The 19487-nt window shown below is 44.7% G+C and overlaps 1 protein-coding gene across 1 annotated transcript in view; it reads left to right on the plus strand.

The window, feature by feature from the left end:
• Window positions 1–18746, plus strand: part of LOC120995318 — a 98997-nt gene extending 80251 nt beyond the window's left edge. Inside the window, exons 6-10 of the mRNA XM_040424441.1 lie at window positions 7356–7457; window positions 11363–11507; window positions 14266–14360; window positions 14910–15011; window positions 18093–18746. Coding sequence (XP_040280375.1) covers window positions 7356–7457; window positions 11363–11507; window positions 14266–14360; window positions 14910–15011; window positions 18093–18365 — 717 coding nt within the window. The 3' untranslated portion in view covers window positions 18366–18746. The remainder of the gene's footprint in view (window positions 1–7355; window positions 7458–11362; window positions 11508–14265; window positions 14361–14909; window positions 15012–18092) is intronic.
• The last annotated feature ends 741 nt before the right edge of the window (window positions 18747–19487 follow it).

The following is a 19487-nucleotide window of genomic DNA, read 5'->3' on the forward strand; positions in this document are numbered from 1 at the left end:
GGGTTTTGCCATTCGTGAGTTTAGACAGGGGAATGAAATGGACCATCTTGCTAAACCTATCGACCACTACCCAAACTACAGTCTTACCCTCCGCCGGCGGTAGGTCAGTTATAAAGTCCATCGAGATATGGGACCAGGGTCTACTGGGAATGGGTAGGGGTCGTAGGTTACCAGCAGGGCGAGTCCCAGGTGTCTTGGACCTGGCACAAACCTCACAGGCTGACACGTAGGACTTGACAGCCCTAGTTAGAGTGGGCCACCAATAAGATCTAGAAACCAGATCCTTAGTGCCCTCAACACCCGGATGTCCACAAAAGGCAGAATCGTGACACTCACCCAACAGCTGGAGATGAAATTGTACGGGAACAAACAACTTATCTGTTGGGGTGGATACCGGTGCCAGATGTTGTTCAGACCTAATGCGAGCCGAGATATCCTGGGTAAGAGCTGCTAAGAAGATTTTTGCTGGTAGGATGGATTCAGGTGGTAGCTCAGTAGGTTGAAAAGCCTGGAAGCTCCGAGATAACGAGTCCGCCTTCACATTTTTACTTCCCAGCCTGAACGTAATGGGAAAATCAAAACGAGTAAAAAACAGAGCCCATCTGGCTTGACGGGGATTCAACCTCTTAGCAGACTCGAGAAACATAAGGTTTTTATGGTCAGTGACAACAGTTACACAATGCCTTGCCCCCTCCAGAAAATGCCTCCACTCCTCAAAAGCCCATTTAATGGCCAGCAGCTCCCTATTCCCTATGTCGTAGTTTCTCTCCGTGGGAGAGAATTTCCTGGAGAAGAAGGCACATGGTCTCAGGTTAGTGAGGCTAGCAGAACCTTGTGAAAGGACTGCTCCTGCGCCGTCCTCGGACGCATCCACCTCCACAATAAAAGGTTTCTCCTGATCAGGCTGGATCAGAATGGGAGCGCTACTGAATGCCTTTTTTAATTTTTCAAATGAAGAAATGGCCTCAGTAGACCAATTCTCCAAATCCGCCCCTTTCTTAGTAAGGTCGGTCAACGGTTTAGCAATTACGGAAAAATTCATAATAAATTTACGATAGTCAGGGCTTTTTTTCTGGCGGAACGCACCGGAACGGCGGGGAGGGTCTGGGAGGAGGAGCTGGGGGCCGGTACATTCACTGTGCTCCGGCCCCGCAGCTCCAGTAGAGACTTATAAAATGTGTAATTAAATGAATAATGATTCATGCTGCCCCTCAGTAGTATAACTTTCAATATATTGTACTCACAGCCGGCTACTGTTATCGTAATCCAGGCCGGCCGGGCAGACGAGCGGCAGCGTCACTGACTGACGTCACGTGCCTGCGCCGCCTACTTCATTTAATTACACATTTTATAACTGTACTGGAGCGGCAATGGGGGGTCTGTGGATGACACTGTTATGGGGTGGGGGTCTGTGGATGACACTGTTATAGGGTGGGGGGGTCTGTGGATGGCACTGTTATGGGGTGGGGGGGTCTGTGGATGGCACTGTTATGGGGTGGGGGGGTCTGTGGATGGCACTGTTATGCGGTGGGGGGGTCTGTGGATGGCACTGTTATGGGGTGGAGGGGGTCTGGATGACAATGTTATGGGGTGGGGGGGTCTGGATGGCACTGTTATGGGGTGGAGGGGGGTCTGTGGATGGCACTGTTATGGGGTGGGGGGGTCTGTGGATGGCACTGTTATGGGGTGGAGGGGGGTCTGTGGATGGCACTGTTATGGGGTGGGGGGTCTGTGGATGGCACTGTTATGGGGTGGGGGGGTCTGTGGATGGCACTGTTATAGGATGGGGGGGTCTGTGGATGGCACTGTTATGGGGTGGAGGGGGGTCTGTGGATGGCACTGTTATGGGGTCGAGGGGGTCTGTGGATGGCACTGTTATGGGGTGGGGGGGTTTGTGGATGGCACTGTTATGGGGTGGGGGGGTCTCTGGATGGCACTGTTGTGGGGGGGGTCTGTGGATGGCACTGTTATGGGGTGGGGGGGTCTGTGGATGGCACTGTTATGGGGTGGGGGGGTCTGTGGATGGCACTGTTATAGGATGGGGGATCTGTGGATGCCATCCCCAGATCCTCCACCCCATAACAGTGCCATCCCCAGATCCCCCATTAACAGTGCCATCCCCAGATCCCCCATTAACAGTGCCATCCCCATCTGGGGGGTTTCTTTGCTGGGCTGGGCTGGACTTTTATAGCCCCCTCCCCCCAAATTTTACTTGCATCCCTGTTCTCTAAAGGGGCGGTTTTAGGGGGCTGTCCTAGGGGGTGGGTAGGGGGCGGGTGGGGGCGGGTAGGGGCGGTCCGGGGGTTGGGTAGGGGCATGGCCATGGGAGGGGGGGGTGAGTTCCACCACCTTTTCTCTGAGAAAAAAAGCCCTGACTATAGTAATTGGCGAAACCTAAGAACCGTTGTAAGGCCTTTAAGGATGAAGGTCTTACCCATTCCTTAATTGCTAGTACCTTACCAGGTTCCATCTTGAAGGCATGAGGAGTCAGAACATGCCCTAGAAACAGAATCTCCTGTACACCAAAGACACATTTCTCTTGCTTAGCGGATAGCTGATTCTCCCTCAACACCTCTAATACTTGTTTAACATGAGACACATGGGATTTGAAGTCAGGAGAGAATATCAAAGTGTCGTCAAGATAGACAATAACAAATTTACCTAAGAACTCCCTAAGAATGTCATTCATGAAGTTTTGGAACACAGCTGGGGCATTGCTGAGTCCAAAAGGCATCACCTGATATTCAAAGTGTCCTACCGGGGTATTGAACGCCGTCTTCCATTCGTCTCGCTCCTTGATTCGGATTAGATTGTATGCCCCTTTCAGGTCAATTTTGGAAAACCAGGTTGCCCCCAGAACCTGGTTAAATAAATCCAGAATCAATGGGAGGGAGTATCTATTCTGGACAGTGATTTTATTTAATCTCCGGTAATCGATACATGGCCTAAGACCACCATCTTTTTTCTTAACGAAGAAAAACCCCGCCCCCATAGGAGAGACAGAAGGTCTAATGTGCCCTTTACCAAGGCTCTCCTTAATATAATCTTCCATGGCCTTGCGTTCGGGCATAGAAAGATTATAAATTCGTCCCTTAGGAAACTTGGCCCCCTCTACTAGCTCTATGGTACAATCATAAGGTCTATGGGGGGGGGGGGGGGGGGGGGGTAGAACCTCCGGGGTTGGTGATGAGAATACATCAGAATATTCTCTAACAACAGAGGGTAAAGTATCAGACCTTACTGAGACCCCAGCCTGTACCACGGACAAGCACGAGTCACACTTAGCCCCCCATCTCACCAACTCCCCATTGGACCAATCTATAGTGGGGTTATGTAGTCGGAGCCAAGGCAACCCTAGTACCACCTCAGCCGGTAGGTTCTCCAGGACTAAAAGCGAACATCTCTCTGAGTGGCACACACCCACAGTTAGAGAAATCTCCGAGGTACATAAGCTCACCGTACCACCAATAAGAGGAGTAGCATCAATAGCCATGACATGAATAGGAGTTGGTAAGGCAAACATAGGAATACCCAATCTTACAGCATACTCAGAGTCAATAAAGCTAGCCGCTGAGCCAGAATCAATAAAGGCCTTACCCAGCCATTTATCTACTCCCAGAGAAATCGTAATGGGTACCGAAAGCTTACATTTAGAAAATTCAGGGTGTACCTGGTCTTTAGGTTGCCTTGCCTTAGGAGACTTGACAGAGAGGACCTTCTTAGGACACTGGTTGATCCAATGGTCAGGATCTCCACAGTAAAAGCATTCTCCACGTCTGCGGCGAAGATTCCCTTGGGTCATGCCAACCTGCATGGCTTCCTTGGTGGAGACCTCAGCATTGTCTCTGGGATAGGCCTCTGGCTGGACCACCATCTGGGAAGAGAACTGTTGTTCCTGTCATCTCTCTCTAACCCGTCGGTCAAGTCGGACAACAAGGGTCATCATCTCCTCTAAGGTCAAGGCAGACTTAGGAGCAGGGAGCCACCCAGCTAGTAAAGCCGCCCTGGGAACGAGGTAAAACACAGATCCTCGTTCCCGAAGATAAGCAGCAGGTCTGCGGCTAATGGGGGACCGAGTGTACCTTCGGAACCCCGTTACACCCTCCATTCTTGCACAACCCCTTTAGCGCAGAATTTATTAATACCAATACAGATATTCCTAAAACTGTTATCAGTCTTTAGAAGAAGGTATTTAATACATTGTCCTTTTCCTTTTGCCTCTTCCACCCTTACGCCCAGATTAATTTTGAGGGGGACAACATGTTCAGTTTTATTTTTTTTTATTATTTATATCATTGAAGAATATTTTTGGATGAGTTTTACTTTATTTGGCAAAGCTTCTGCATTCGTTTCAGTCTTTGAAGCCTTTGTTTTTTACATTATTTTTTTCTTTATCATTTATTAATGCCTCTTTGCTGCCTTCTTTGTTTTAGCAGTTTTTACACTTTCTTTTTATTATTTATTTGCTACCCTTACAGTTTTATTTAACTACATATGCTTTCTCTATGTATATTCTCATAAGGTATATATATATTTCACACAAGTTATAGTTTTAAAAATTGTCCCATTTAGCTTGTGTACTTTTATTTTTGAGAACATCCCAGTTTATGCCTTTTAGGTCCTCTCTAAGCTGATATAAATTAGCTTTCCTTACCTTAAAGGGATTGTCCAGCCATTAATATTGATGACGTATTGTCAGGATAGGCTATAAATATCTGATTGGCGGGACTCTGACTCCTGGCATGTTCCTGAGGACAAAAGCCCTTTGAATTGGGTTTACGTGGCCCAATGTTCAGGCCGATTAGCCGTAATGAACATTCGTATGAACGTTCTTTCGAAATCTGCCCATGAAAAGGTGAAGCAGATCACCCAATGAATGAGCAAAATGCTTGTTCTTTGGATGAAATGACTGTTGGTGCAGACACCTCAATCATCATTTCTGGGCAACAGATTGTGCAGTCTTAACAGCACTCCCCAGAAACAATGATTCTGTATGGGGACGAGCTATGGCAATAGCCATCACTCATCCCCATACAATGGAAGTGATCGCTGCATGTAAATCACCTCCACTGATGAGAAGTTAATTGTCGGGAAGGAACACTTTCTTCCCAACCAATCACCTGCTTCCCAACAATCACCTGCTCCATCTGGCCATGTAAACCAGCTTTAGTCCCAGGTCACTATCTACTCTCATTACCCCTACTATACTGTATTTGTGTCACGGGGTTCCGAAGGTGCACTCGGTCCCCCATTGCCCTCAGAACTGTTGCTTAGCTTTTGGAATGAGGTTCTGTGTTTGACCTCATTCCCAGGGCGGCTTTACTAGCTGGGTGGCTCCCTGCTCCTAGTCTGCCTTGAGCGCCGAGCTGATCACTCGGTGCTCAACTGGTTGGTCTGTCGGTCATGTGACGCTGGCCACGTCACATGACCCTCACTCCTCACTATAAATACAGGCAGCCTGCTAGCCACAGGTTGCCTGTTAATTTCTAGGTTCCTGGCTATTTATTGGACTGCTGAATACTTACCTGATCCTGTTCCCTGACCATCCTTTTGCCTGCTGCTCCTGTACTGCGTTTCCGTCCTGGTATTGTGACCTCGGCTCCCACCTGACTACTCTCTTAGGACTCCTCTTGTACTTCTCTGCTCTCCTGGTATTTATGACCCCGGCTTCTCCTGACAATTCTCTGCTTGCTCCATTTGTACTTTGCAGCTTTCCTGGTATTGACTCGGTCCGTTCACGTCCTGTTGTTTGTCTGTCTGTCATCCCTGCACTTACTCCAAGTTAGGGATTGCCGTCCAGTTGTCCCCTGTCATTAGGACTCGCGAGGCAAGTAGGCAGGGCCAGGGGTAAGGGTGGAGCGCAGTGGTCACTTCCCTCCCCCCTGTGTGTGTGTGTACGCGACCGTTACAATTTGCATCCACCGATCCCTAGTTTAAACATTCCTCCAACCTTCTAGCCATCTTCTTCCCAAGTACAGCTCCCTATTGAGATGCAGCCCAGTTGTAGAGTGCATGAGGCATTAGTATACATTTCGATCAAAAAGCATAAGCCCACTCACCACGACAAGGTTGCCTCCTCGAGTGGGAACCTACTCTAATTTGGCGCTGTACCACGTAGCGACCACTGACGCTGCAGCACTGCGCCAGCAGGCGGCGGAACCCGCCAGCCAAACAGCACCCCTGCTGCTTGGCAATGCCACCCAGACACTGGGCCCCACCAACCCACCAGCACCGTACCGTAGCACCAATGACTACCATGCAGCACCGCGCCATATGAACAGTTGTCAAAGCTCACCTTTGCATATGCTCTCAGGAACTCCAACTGAGAACTGGTAGGAATTTATTAACCATTATGCAGTCTCCTGCTAATTAAAATCACCTGGGCCGAATAGGAGGAGTGCTGATACCAGGGCAAAAAATGGAGAAAAATATATTGAAATATATGAAAAAATATATATATATCCTGACATGACAATATTTTTTTGGCCTTTGAAGCAGCTGATTGACATTGAATTCTGTTAATTAGTCTATTATTTACAACTACACCCAGATCCATCTCAAGAAGCAACTCCCCCACGGATGTAAAGTGTTGCTTGAAAGTTTACGAACCCTTGAGAATTTTCTATATTTCTGCATAAGTTTGACCTAAAACGACATCAGATTTTCAAATCTTAGACTTGGCCATTTATTTATTGAGGAAAATTATCCATATTGCATGTCGGTGAGTGACAAAAGTATGTGAACCTTTAGGATTAGCAGAAAATTTGACAGCAAAAGTCCGATTTTTTTTTTTTAAATCAATGGGAAGGCAATCAAGTGGAGTGGGCGACCTCAAAAATGTATTTGGTTGTACCATGATAAATGTCCACGAACGTGTTGTAAAAGATCAGACTTTGATAGATCCTTGTTATAGTTTTAGGTCAAATACGGTATAAATATATAAAATATATAACATTCAGAAGTGTTCACAAACTTCCAAGCATTACTGTATGTTGCATGCAGATTATTACTAGCCAGATGAATAACTACATTTATGAACATTTATTGAACCTCATTTGCCAAGTGGATGCCCTCACAGTCAGTATGCTCTGGTCAGCTTGTTATTTACGAACATCTCCCATAGACTATACAGCTTTATGTCTTCTGCAAAAACAGTGCTATTAATTCAGTGAATGGCTGCAGCAGTCAAGTGTGGTACACAGGACGTTATCATTGCAGCCAAGAACATGATGAACTCTGAAACTCCCTTGAGTTACAGAAATATCTTCATTTACTGCAGCACTTATGAGAAATATCATATTTCTTATGATGTCATGTAAATATCTAATACATCTCATTTATCAATATTATCACAGGAAGCACCTTGTAACTTTTTTAACTGCATGGGACAAAAATGTTACGAAAACGACTCACTATCCAAAAGTTCTGGCAATGCCACATGCCCGACTTACTGTGCGGTAAGTGACCTTTTTTTTCCAGAAGTCAAGGTGAGCCCCTTCCTGCTCTGTGTACAGCTGAATGGGAAGGTCCTTAATGCACAGCACTGTTCATGTAATAGTATCTAAGTGGTTGACAGAGACAGGAAGCTTCATCTGGATTGTACCCCATCGCGTCCCTCTTGCAAAATTATAGCCTGGTGCCAATGGCTGCCATGGCAGCCAGAAGCTAAATGGTTGCCCAAGTGAGCAGACAGTTATCAGGAAGGGACAATTCCTTCTAACTGCCTGCTCCTCAGTTTTACATGCAGCAATCACCTCCACTGTATGGGGATGAGTGATGGCTACTGCTATAGCTTGTCCTCATACAGATTCATCGTTTCTGGGAGGCCAATCCTTGTTTACACAGCATAATCTGCGTTATCTTTACACAGACATATTATCAGGAGAGAGCGTTTTTTCATGACCATTCCCTCCAGTTAATTGGCCTGATTATCGGGCCGTGTAAATCCAACATAATAATGGGCCAAATCTGCCATCTACAGAAGCCAATTAGGCTAATGAGTGTAATATGGACAGGAATAATGCACTGAAAAATATTGTGTATTATAGTGTATTATACCAGCCATCAGAACTAGTGTGTCCAAGTGGTAAAAAACAAAAAGAAAAGAAAAAAGGCTTAAAAAATTTTAAATTTCAAGTATAATATTGCTTTTTTTCAATAATAAGAGAAACGGAACAAAAAAAATTGAAAATAGGAATTAGACTTACCGGTAATTCACTTTCGAGAGATTCCCTCATGACAGCACAACAGGAGGATGCTCCCCTTTGACCTTCTTGGGACAGGAAACAGAAAGGTTAAAAAAGGTCCTTCCCACCTCCACTCACCAGTGTTTTTCCAGATTACTACACCAGGATGGATGCAGCTGATTCATTAAAATCATCAGAAAATGTTATATGCAATATTTACATAGTAGTTAGTAAGGGAGGGAATGTACGGGTGCTGTCATGAGGGAATCTCTGTAAAGTGAATTACCGGTAAGTCTAATTCCTATTTTCCAGTTCATCCCTCATGACAGCACAACAGGAGACGTACCAAATTATAATTTAGGGGGGGGGACCAAGTCTAAGGACAACATATCTCAGATATTTAGCATTGGATGAAAATACCATTTCATAGAATCAGGAACAAACTTGAGACAGAAACTTTTTGATTCTGCCAGAAAACTAAATCTTGATGACAGAATTTGTGAACCCAGTTGTAACTCTGAAATGTCTCTTTATCTGAATCCTTGATCAACAGACCTACCTCTGTTTATAGACTTAAATACTTAATTAGAGGAAGAATAAATTATCCTATTAGACATCGGTCATAAAAAGGATGCCCTTTACCTCTAAGCCTAGTCTATAGAGTAAGTACCATTGCGTAAAAGCGACTCGCTCTAAAACCAGATAAAATATTGTTATAATCTGAAAAACAACTAACTCCGGATGTCTACAAGGTATATGTAAGAAACAGAGCCAAGCTGACAGCACTGGCACAAGGCAGGCATGGACATCAACGATGAGGTAACCCGTACCATTAACTTCATACCGGTCTAGGACAAGCTTGGGATCCCGTACCAGGAGGTGTTGGTATGAACTCAAGGAAGAAGAAGAAGTACACTCCCGACGAAACCAGGCCAACTGAGAACCCACCTGCCCACATAGCTTCAAGGTCAGAAGCAGTCTTAAGGGTTCAACAAGATCTTTGCATGGCACCAGCCAGGAGACACAGGGGCTGAGGAGTGGCAAAAGGTTACAGGACCTGTGAAGCTAACATAGCTGCAGCTATATGTGTGAGCATGGCTGTAAGGGATAGGCATAAGGCCATCCTTCATATAAGATAGGGCCAGGGGCTATCCATAGTATTCAGTATATTGGGCAGACTAGATGGGCCAAATGGTTCTTATCTGCCGACACATTCTATGTTTCTATGTTTCTAAGTGTGAATGTGGACAGAGGAATGCGCAGCTCCCTGGGTTGGCTTGCAGTGAGGGGAGTCTCCTTGCCAGACGCGACAGAGGTGCTCTTGAGGTTATGGGTATTAGGTGCAATGAAGGCTGGTTCCCTAATGTTTGTGACATCAGCGCCTTTAGGTGCAAATAGGTAGAATAAGATAGAGAAGAGCTTAGTTGGGCATAAGTTGACATTTACTGAAAATTATTTGTTTTGAGGTAGATATACCAATTTATTGCCTTAGAAGGGATAACTATAGTCCATGCAAGACGAATTCCCAGCCAGGATGGTGCTGTCTCCCAGTATAACGGGTCTGGGTAGGATCTTTACTAAATTTCATTGCTCTGGTCACAATAATGTTCCTTTAACTTCAGACTGACCCATACTATCTCCAGGTGAAGAGTATACTATACCCTATAAATCACATGGACGGTACCCATATATGTTTTGCACTCCTTGAATTACATACGATTTCTATTAAAATTGTCCATGGAGGAATGTGGCTCCAAATACAGCTTTGTGTTAAACTGTAGATCGTGACTAGGCACTGTAAGCTACTCCACTCACCTAATGATAGTAGAGTGCATAGAATGAACTACCACTCATCTCCACTAGGCTTTCCCTAATCTTTCTGTCACACTGGGTCCATATCTGAGATCTTCACCTTAGGAACCTTTTAGCTTTAACTTAACTTCCTGCCTCCTAGCCTGTTACTTTTATGTGTCAGGGCACCAGTAGGAGGTAAGTGTCAGCCAGCCACTGCCCATAGGTAAGTGTCAGGCGGCCACTGCCTGGAGGCAGCAAGTTTCTGCAGTCTATACGCGGAGGCAGCAAGTGTCAGCAGGCCATGCGCAAAGGCAACAAGTGTCAGCAGGCCATGCACGGAGGTGGCAAGTGTCAGCAGGCCATGCACGGAGGTGGCAAGTGTCAGCAGGCCATGCACGGAGGTGGCAAGTGTCATCAGGCTAAGCACAGAGGCGGCAAGTGTCATCAGGCTAAGCACAGAGGCGGCAAGTGTCAGAAGGCCATGCGCGGAGGTGGCAAGTGTCAGAAGGCCGTGCGCGGAGGCGGCAAGTGTCATCAGGCCATGCACGGAGGCGGCAAGTGTCATCAGGCCATGCGCGGAGGCAGCAGGTGGCAGCAGGCCAGGCACAGAGGCAGGTGGCAGCAAGCCAGGCACAGAGGCAAGTGGCAGCAGAGGTACTAGCACGACCACTTATAGGGTAGGAAGGATGAGGATGAACCCAACGATAGAAACCAGGCCATTAGAGAACCCAACTATAGGCTCAGACTCCACAGAGGCAGGCAGCAAGCCATGCACCGCCAGGTGGGTTCCAGGCTGCTAAGGGACCTCTACCCCGAGAGGTTTTAGCAAGGCTATTCGAGACCTGGAAGGGGAGGCCCGACACCCCCCGATCCTAGTGCCAGTCTTAGACCCTAAAAGTTCTTGTAAAATCTCTTCAACCCTAGAGCAGGGAACCTCTCTGCATCCTTTCAGGAATAGGACAGGAAGAACACTGGTGAGTGGAGGTGGGAGGGACCTTTTTAACCTCTGTTTCCTGTCCCAAGAAGGTCAAAGGGGAGCATCCTCCTGTTATGCTGTCATGAGGGATGAACTGGAAAATATATTACAGATAATTGATACAACCAAGGCTATAACTAAACTATAAAATAAACACACTACTGGTGAGTGCCACTAAACAAAATGTAAAAAGAAAACAATGTCAAATTCCTATTTTAGTCACCTCGCATCACAAAATAATGAGACAGATGTCTATGTTTTTTCAAAAGATCTGTAAGATTGGAAATTCCTAAAGAAGCCATCACTGCAGTTGTATTATCCCTACCTGGTCTACATAAGTATCTGAGTGCTGGCTTCAGCTGGTTTCTTGTAACATATAAGAACTGTACCTTTCTTCTCGTTCCAGATGCTTCGTCACAACAGTTCCTTTTATGAGTCTAAGTGTGATGAACATTGCAAACATCACCTGTGTAATGATTCAGCACAAGAAGGATGTACTGTGCGCTGCTGTAATTCATCAGGATGCTCATCAAGTGACTCTGATAATGATGGTGGGCAGCACTAGAATAATATAAACATAAAACAGCAGATAAAAGAGAAGGGGTGCTCCCTTTTTTAGAACTGCCATAAGCAGGGAAAAGTTGCAGATTTAGCCGCAAATTCCCTTTGCGACCGAATCTGTGACAGATGTGTGTCAAAAATTGGCGTATTATTATCTAATAATAAATGACCCCCTAATTCACATATAAATACATATTATTAGGTGTATTCATATGTACAGTGCCTTGAAAAAGTATTCATACCCCTTGAACTTTTCCACATGAACCCACCAAACTTAAAGGGGTTGTCTCATCATGGACAATGGGGGCATATCGCTAGGATATTCCCCCATTGTCTTATATGTGGGACCCGCACCTATATCGAGAACGGAGCCCCGCAAGGTGCTGGCTGGAGGACTCCGGTCTGGCCACTACCAAGCCGGCTCCCCATAATAGTGAATGGGAGCATACCGCGCATGCGCGGCCCCTGCTCCTATTCATTTCTATGGGGCCGACGGAAATAGCCGAGCCAGTGCTCGGCTATTCTCCCCGGCCCCTTAAAAAATGAATGGAGGGCGGCTGTGCATTCTATTAGGCCAAAAAGTTATCTGACCAGAGCACCATCTTCCACATGTTTGCTGTGTCCCCTAAATGGCTTAAGGCAAACTGCAAACGGGACTTCTTATGGCTTGCTTTCAAAAATGGCATTCTTCTTGCCACTCTTCCATAAGGGCTCATGCACATGGCCGTATTTTTTGACCACATATCATCCGCATTTTTTGCGGTTCGGATGTGGATCCATTCACTTCAATGTGGCTGCAAAAGATGCGGACAGCACTCCGTGTGCTGTCCACATCAGTATGTCCATTCCACGGCACCTGCACTTTTTTAGGGTAATTTCATATATCAAGTATTTGTTCCAGGTTTTCACTTGCAGAATCCACACTGATATTCCTTAACAAAGTAGAGTACAATGCAAGTGAATGGGGTTTTAACAAAGCAAATCAGCCATGTGTTGCAGAATTGCTAAGGCGTTTCACTGCGGATTACATTCATTTCCAGAAATCCAAACCTTATGCAGCACAAACAGATTTCATTGCAGATTTTGGTCTGGAGTCACTTACACAAATGTTACTCATAGAATGTGTCGGCAGATAAGAACCATTTGGCCCATCTAGTCTGCCCAATATACTAAATACTATGAATAGCCCTTGGCCCTATCTTATATGAAGGATGGCCTTATGCCTATCCCATGCATGCTTAAACTCCTCCACTGTATTTGCAGCTACCACTTCTGCAGGAAGGCTATTCCATGCATCCACTACTCTCTCAGTAAAGTAATACTTCCTGATATTACTTTTAAACCTTTGCCCCTCTAATTTAAAACTATGTCCTCTTGTAGCAGTTTTTCTTCTTTTAAATATTCTCTCCTCTTTTACCTTGTTGATTCCCTTTATGTATTTAAAAGTTTCTATCATATCCCCTCTGTCTCGTCTTTCTTCCAAGCTATACATGTTAAGGTCCTTTAATCTTTCCTGGTAAGTTTTATCCTGCAATCCATGTACCAGTTTAGTAGCTCTTCTCTGAACTCTCTCCAAAGTATCAATATCCTTCTGGAGATATGGTCTCCAGTACTGCGCACAATACTCCAAATGAGGTCTCACTAGTGCTCTGTAGAGCGGCATGAGCACTTCCCTCTTTCTACTGGTAATTCCTCTCCCTATACACACAAGCATTCTGCTGGCATTTCCTGCTGCTCTGTGACATTGTCTGCCTACCTTTAAGTCTTCTGAAATAATGATCCCTAAATCCCTTTCCTCAGATACTGAGGTTATGACTGTATCACTGATTGTATATTCTGCTCTTGGGTTTTTACGCCCCAGGTGCATTATCTTGCACTTATCAACATTAAATTTTAGTTGCCATATTTTTGACCATTCCTCTAGTTTTCCTAAGTCCTTTTCCATTTGGTGTATCCCTCCAGGAACATCAACCCTGTTACAAATCTTTGTGTCATCAGCAAAAAGACACACCTTACCATCGAGGCCTTCTGCAATTTCGCTGATAAAGATATTAAACAATATGGGTCCCAGAACAGATCCCTGAGGTACCCCACTGGTAACAAGACCTTGGTCTGAATATACTCCATTGACTACAACCCTCTGTTGCCTGTCCCTCAGCCACTGCCTAATCCATTCAACAATATGGGAGTCCAAGCCCAAAGACTGCACTTTATTGATAAGCTTTACTCAATGTGTGAACCCACCCAACAGTTACTAGCAAGCAACGCTCCCAGCCATTTACTATGCAAGGAACTGCAAAACAACCTATTCACTAATGGGTCCAGGAGTACCGCTGTGAAGGAGAAAAGTCAAAGATCCTTAGTTTCTTGATTTTCCAGCTCTGTAGGGGGCCCAGAGGATGCCCCCACCAATCAAAAATCAAAAAATGAATGATCAAGGTGCTATGGAGTGGTATCAAATTAAGAATTAAGCCATCAAAAAACTTGGGGTCTCGCTAGTCACAGTCGCAGTTTCGCTAGTCACAGTCGCAGTTTCAATACTGAAAATTATATTTTATTCAGTATGCAGTTGGTGCTTCCCCCTCCCAGTATGTTATGCCAACACATTGGCATCTTCAGTATATACAGGACACTTAGACCCCATTCACATATCCTTATTAAAAATCATCTGTACAATTTTTTGTATGAATAGTGCAGAACTTAATGTAAATGGTTAAGTCTTACACATTACTTTTTATTATCTTATAGGCACCCTTCAAAACAGTACAGCTATGCCAAGCACAGTGCGTATGAGTACGGTTGCTCCTACCACACCCACTACTACAGCAAACATAGTATACAGTGTAAGTATTAAAGGGGTTGCGCCATCATTGCACACAAAGCTAATTATCTAGAACAGAGTACGCTAGTCATTTTTTCCATTTTAACCTATTAAAAATACTGATAATTTACAAAGCTATTCCCGTTTTATACCAATGATGGAGCTCCCTTGCGTTCTAGTGGTGCCCACTTTGGCGTCTATGAAGGAGCTCCATATTGGGTGGCTAAGCACGTGTAAGGCGTAGAGATCTCATGTAATGGTGCACAGGCGTGGTATGAACGCCGCTATAGTCCCACTACATCCTCACAGATGAAACTTCTGACACATCTCTACGACATATCAGTTTTTATATTTATTTTTTATAAAGATAAATTTTAACATGAAAAATACACATTTGACATTGATAATGTGCGAGAAAAAGCTGTAACAGTCCTACCATTCCTAATGGTCTCGTTGGTCATGTTTCCAGATCATCACTGCTTGTTTCTTCTCGACCATCAACTTCTTCATACTGTCAGTATACCTGTGCATTATAGATGATTATTCTCCTGTCTTCTGTGTTGTCCCTTAGGATAAGAAATGTAGAGCATTTAAATGTGAGGGGGCGGACTGCTTTAAGAGTCAGACTGCTGCCCAAGCCAAACTGTGTCAAGCTGGAATAGCCCATTGTGAGGTAATGTATGTAATAATATAAATGTTCTACAATCTTGACATTTTAAACATATATGGGGGGTCATTTACTAAAGCCTGGCATTTCACACATAAAAAGCCCCCCGACATGAAATGTAACCATTTTATTAAAAGGAATCTATTACCAGTTTTATGGTGTCCTAATTAAGGGCAACATAAACTAGTGACAGATATTCTTAGCAAAATACTAGGTCACTTTCTTTAAAGGGTTTCTGTCACCCTGCAAAACTCATTTTTTTTTTTTGGGCTAGTTAGATTGCTCATAGTGAGATATAGCAGAATATAATGCTCTTACTTACTTTCATGCGGCCGATTCTTTATAAAACGAACTTTTATAATATGTTAATGAGGGCTCTACCAGCAAGTAGGGCGTCTACTTGCTGGTAGCTGCTGCAGAAATCCGCCCCCTCGCCGTGTTGATTGACAGGGCCAGCCGTGATCTCCTCCTCCGGCCGGCCCTGTCAGTAATTCAAAAATCGCGCGCCTCGCGTCATTCGGCGCAGGCGCTCTGAGATGAGGAGGCTCGTATCCTCAGCACTCCCTCAGTGCGCCTGCGCCGATGACATCACCGAAAGAGAAGACGTCATCGGCGCAGGCGCACTGAGAGAGTGCTGAGGATACGAGCCTCCTCATCTCAGAGCGCCTGCGCCGAATGACGCGAGGCGCGCGATTTTTGAATTACTGACAGGGCCGGCCGGAGGAGGAGATCACGGCTGGCCCTGTCAATCAACACGGCGAGGGGGCGGATTTCTGCAGCAGCTACCAGCAAGTAGACGCCCTACTTGCTGGTAGAGCCCTCATTAACATATTATAAAAGTTCGTTTTATAAAGAATCGGCCTCATGAAAGTAAGTAATACCATTATATGCTATATCGCACTATGAGCAATCTAACTAGCCCAAAAAAAAAAAATGAGTTTTGCAGGGTGACAGAAACCCTTTAAGTGACCCAGCCGTTTTTGCCAAAATCTTGTATTGAACAGCTCCAGCGCATGCTGCTGATTCTGAACTGTCCATCGGAGGCAGGTGGGTGGGGAGAGCTGTGAGCCCATGAATATGGGGACTCATTGCCTTGCGCTGGAGCTGTTAGAACAAAGCAGCATAAAACTGCTGACAGATTGGCATGGGCCTTTGTATTCATTTGTTGCATCTGTCATGTCTGTGTGTCAGAAACCGACCACCCCCGGTATAGATTTTAGTTTAATATTGCACCAGTTTTTTGGGCACAAACCAGGATTGTATTGTAAAAAAAAATGGAAAAGTCATATCTCCTGATTTTGGCTTCCAAAACTGCATCAGGAAACCTGATCATGTGGCCGTACCCTTGATGGGGGTCCCACCCCTATCAGTTAAGCTCCACCAACTTTCAAAGAAAGCTGCAAGAGTGGCATAAATACTCAAAAAGTCATCCATTTTTCAGCAAAATGGCGTTTGCACAAATATTTGTGACTTTGGTAAGGTGCAAAACAGAAGTCCATGTTTAGTGATTGACCTCCACTGTATATCACATGCAGAACAGTAATAGAATGCCTGCTATAGAGAACCTTTTTTTTTATTATAAATGTGTGATTCATTTTCTAATGTATTCTTATATTGGTCAGAGTACCATTATTCTGTCCCACAGCTCTGCAGAGACAAAGATGAAATCTAACATTCTTGTTACCTGCAGTCACCACTAAGTGGTGCCCTCAGCACTTTCTGAAATAAGGGTGTGGCATGGGTAGGGCCATCGCCCAGATGATCATCAGTTTTCTAGTGTAAATGATGACTGAAATGTCTGCCAACTATAAACTGGTATAGATTTCATTCTAGGCGCATGGACTGCCAGAGGATGCGTGTCATTTTATAACCTGTCATGAGCCTCTTGATAAATGAAGCAAATCCTCAAGCAGCACAGGCTATATCATGACCCGCATATAAAGTCTTCCCCATAGAATAGTGCACTGAGCTTATTTGCTCCTGTTGGTGGCCGTAGGAAGACAAAATTAATTCATGGGGTATTCCAGTAAGAACACATAGGGGGTCATTAACTAACCAGAAATTACGCCAAAGGTCCTTTGCGCCACAATCTGTGACTTTTCCCTGCTTACACCAGGTCTAAAAAAGCGGGTGTGGTGTGGGCGGGGAATAGGACAGGCCGGCAGGCCCATCACATTTACCATTTTCTATGCCTGGTTTAGGCGTAGAAAATGGTCTAAATGTAAGACAGCTCGGAAGCTGTCTTACATTTAGAAGCGGCCGTGGATCCGCCAAAGTTATGTAGATCCACCGCCAGCTATAGGGGAGATTAAGGCCGGTGTCTAAAACGACGGTCTTAATAAATAACCCCCATAATCCCCTATCTAGTGGATAGCAGATAGATTATTAAAATGCCCCCTTTAACTCAATGACTATGCAAAGGATTTGGACTGAATCAGAGGAAAAGACCTTAAAGGGGTTCTCCAGTAATAATTTAAAATGGCTCCCAGCAAACCTGTCTTAGAATGCGAGCAGGACTGGTTGCCTCCACTCACACTTCTGTCTGATTGGCACACTGGTTCACAATAGTTGATAATGATGGGATCCTGCCTCATCAATGTGCACTATATCCAAGTGCCAGAGCATAAGGTGTAGTGAGGCCCCCCAGACAGCTCCGCAGGTGGTGGCAATCTGTCCTGCTCACAGTCTCTGGCAGCCATTTTAAATTGTTCCCGGAAAACCTTTTAAACCGCTATAAAGAAATGAATGATCACAAAATCTTGATACATTTCTGCAGCAGAAATACTTGATTCGGGTGCATGAAAGTGGGACAGATTAGTCCAACTTAGATTTGGTCGAAAGTTTTAGTGGACAGAATATTGGCTCATCAGGACACATTTTCAGTGTGACTGCCACAGGGCACATAAGTTCTGTGCTGAAGTAGTATATTTAGACCTAAGGACTGGATCAGATCCTGTCCTGGTGTGGGGTAAGTCTTTTCCCATCACCTATCTAACCCTGTCCTTGGCACTAAACGTACTGTTCCAACACAGACCCACAATATGGACATGTGCAATAAAAAGAACATATTTCTTTCTTTCAATGCAGTTGCAAAAGATGGTGAGAAACGGTGCCATCTCTTATGAGGCGGGATGCAGTAATACCTGCTCCACCAGCACGAAGTCCTGTGCTGCCATCACTACTAGCGACTGTTTCCAGGAATGCTGCAGTGCTACAAATACTGGATGCTGCATGAAATTAGATGGCCAGGTGCACTTTAACACTGCTCCTCTAGTTCGGAAAGGATCAATCCTGAAGATATTCAGTATGGCCTTCTTTGTTATTTTCGTCTCCCGCTTCATTTCTTCTTCGCGTGTATAAATGTGAATCGTTGATGTCCTTTGCAGATGAACTTTCCTGAGAATTTCTGTTTCATTTGTTTTTCCCAGAACCTAAGGAAACACTTTTACCGAGGCATCATACATAGTGTAGCATATACATACTGCTGGATTTGGCATCTAATCAATAGAAATGTACTAATTATACTAACCTATGAGAATATGAAAAGAGATAATTAAAGGGGTTTTCCAGTTTGCATCCACACCCTTTAAAATAATCATTTATGAAGGTAGCTGTAATTTTGTAATGTATTTATTTTACCTTTATTGCTCTTATCTTCCGTTCTGGGCTGTGGTCACATGACCATGTCCATGAAGTTATCTCTTTTTTCCTGTAATGTTATGTCTATGGACAAGTCAAAGTAGCAACGTGTCTATGTAACTATCTGGGTAGGAGGAGCTATAAACTAGCAGGGTGTTGTTAGGGACAGTGATAGAGGGGAGGGCTATGTAACTAGCTGGGTGGGAGGAGCTATAAACTAGCAGGGTGTTGTTAGGGACAGTGATAGAGGGGAGGGCTATGTAACTAGCTGGGTGGGAGGAGCTATAAACTAGCAGGGTGTTGTTAGGGACAGTGATAGAGGGGAGGGCTATGTAACTAGCTGGGTGGGAGGAGCTATAAATTACCTGGGAGTTGTAAGGGTCCATGCTGGACTGTGGCAGAGAAAGGAGAAGTGCATCATGGGTTTGGTTGGATACAGGAACAGAAAGTGCTACATACAGGATGGAAATCAACCTTAAGAGATGTGTTTACATGGTGAAAACAGGTCAGGAGAGTCCAAATAAATAAAAAAGCATGGAGAAGATATACATGAGGTAAGCAACTACATGAGCACATCTGTTAAAACTCTTGGAAACCCCCTTTAAATCTGTATATTATTTTTATGCCCATGTGGCACATTGATTTCCTTTACTGTCTAACAATTTTACATTTCACTACAAACTGATTTTAAAAATTCCTGGTAAAAAAAAAACACAAAAAATAAACGTCAGCTAAAGTCCTAGACCTCATGCTCACAACTGCATTCCAAATTGAGCAACAAGATGTCATTCATCTACAGTACAGACCAAAAGTTTGGACACACCTCATTCAAAGAGTTTTCTT

Source organism: Bufo bufo, chromosome 3 (genome assembly GCF_905171765.1).
Source record: "Bufo bufo chromosome 3, aBufBuf1.1, whole genome shotgun sequence".
Taxonomy (NCBI): Eukaryota; Metazoa; Chordata; class Amphibia; order Anura; family Bufonidae; genus Bufo; species Bufo bufo.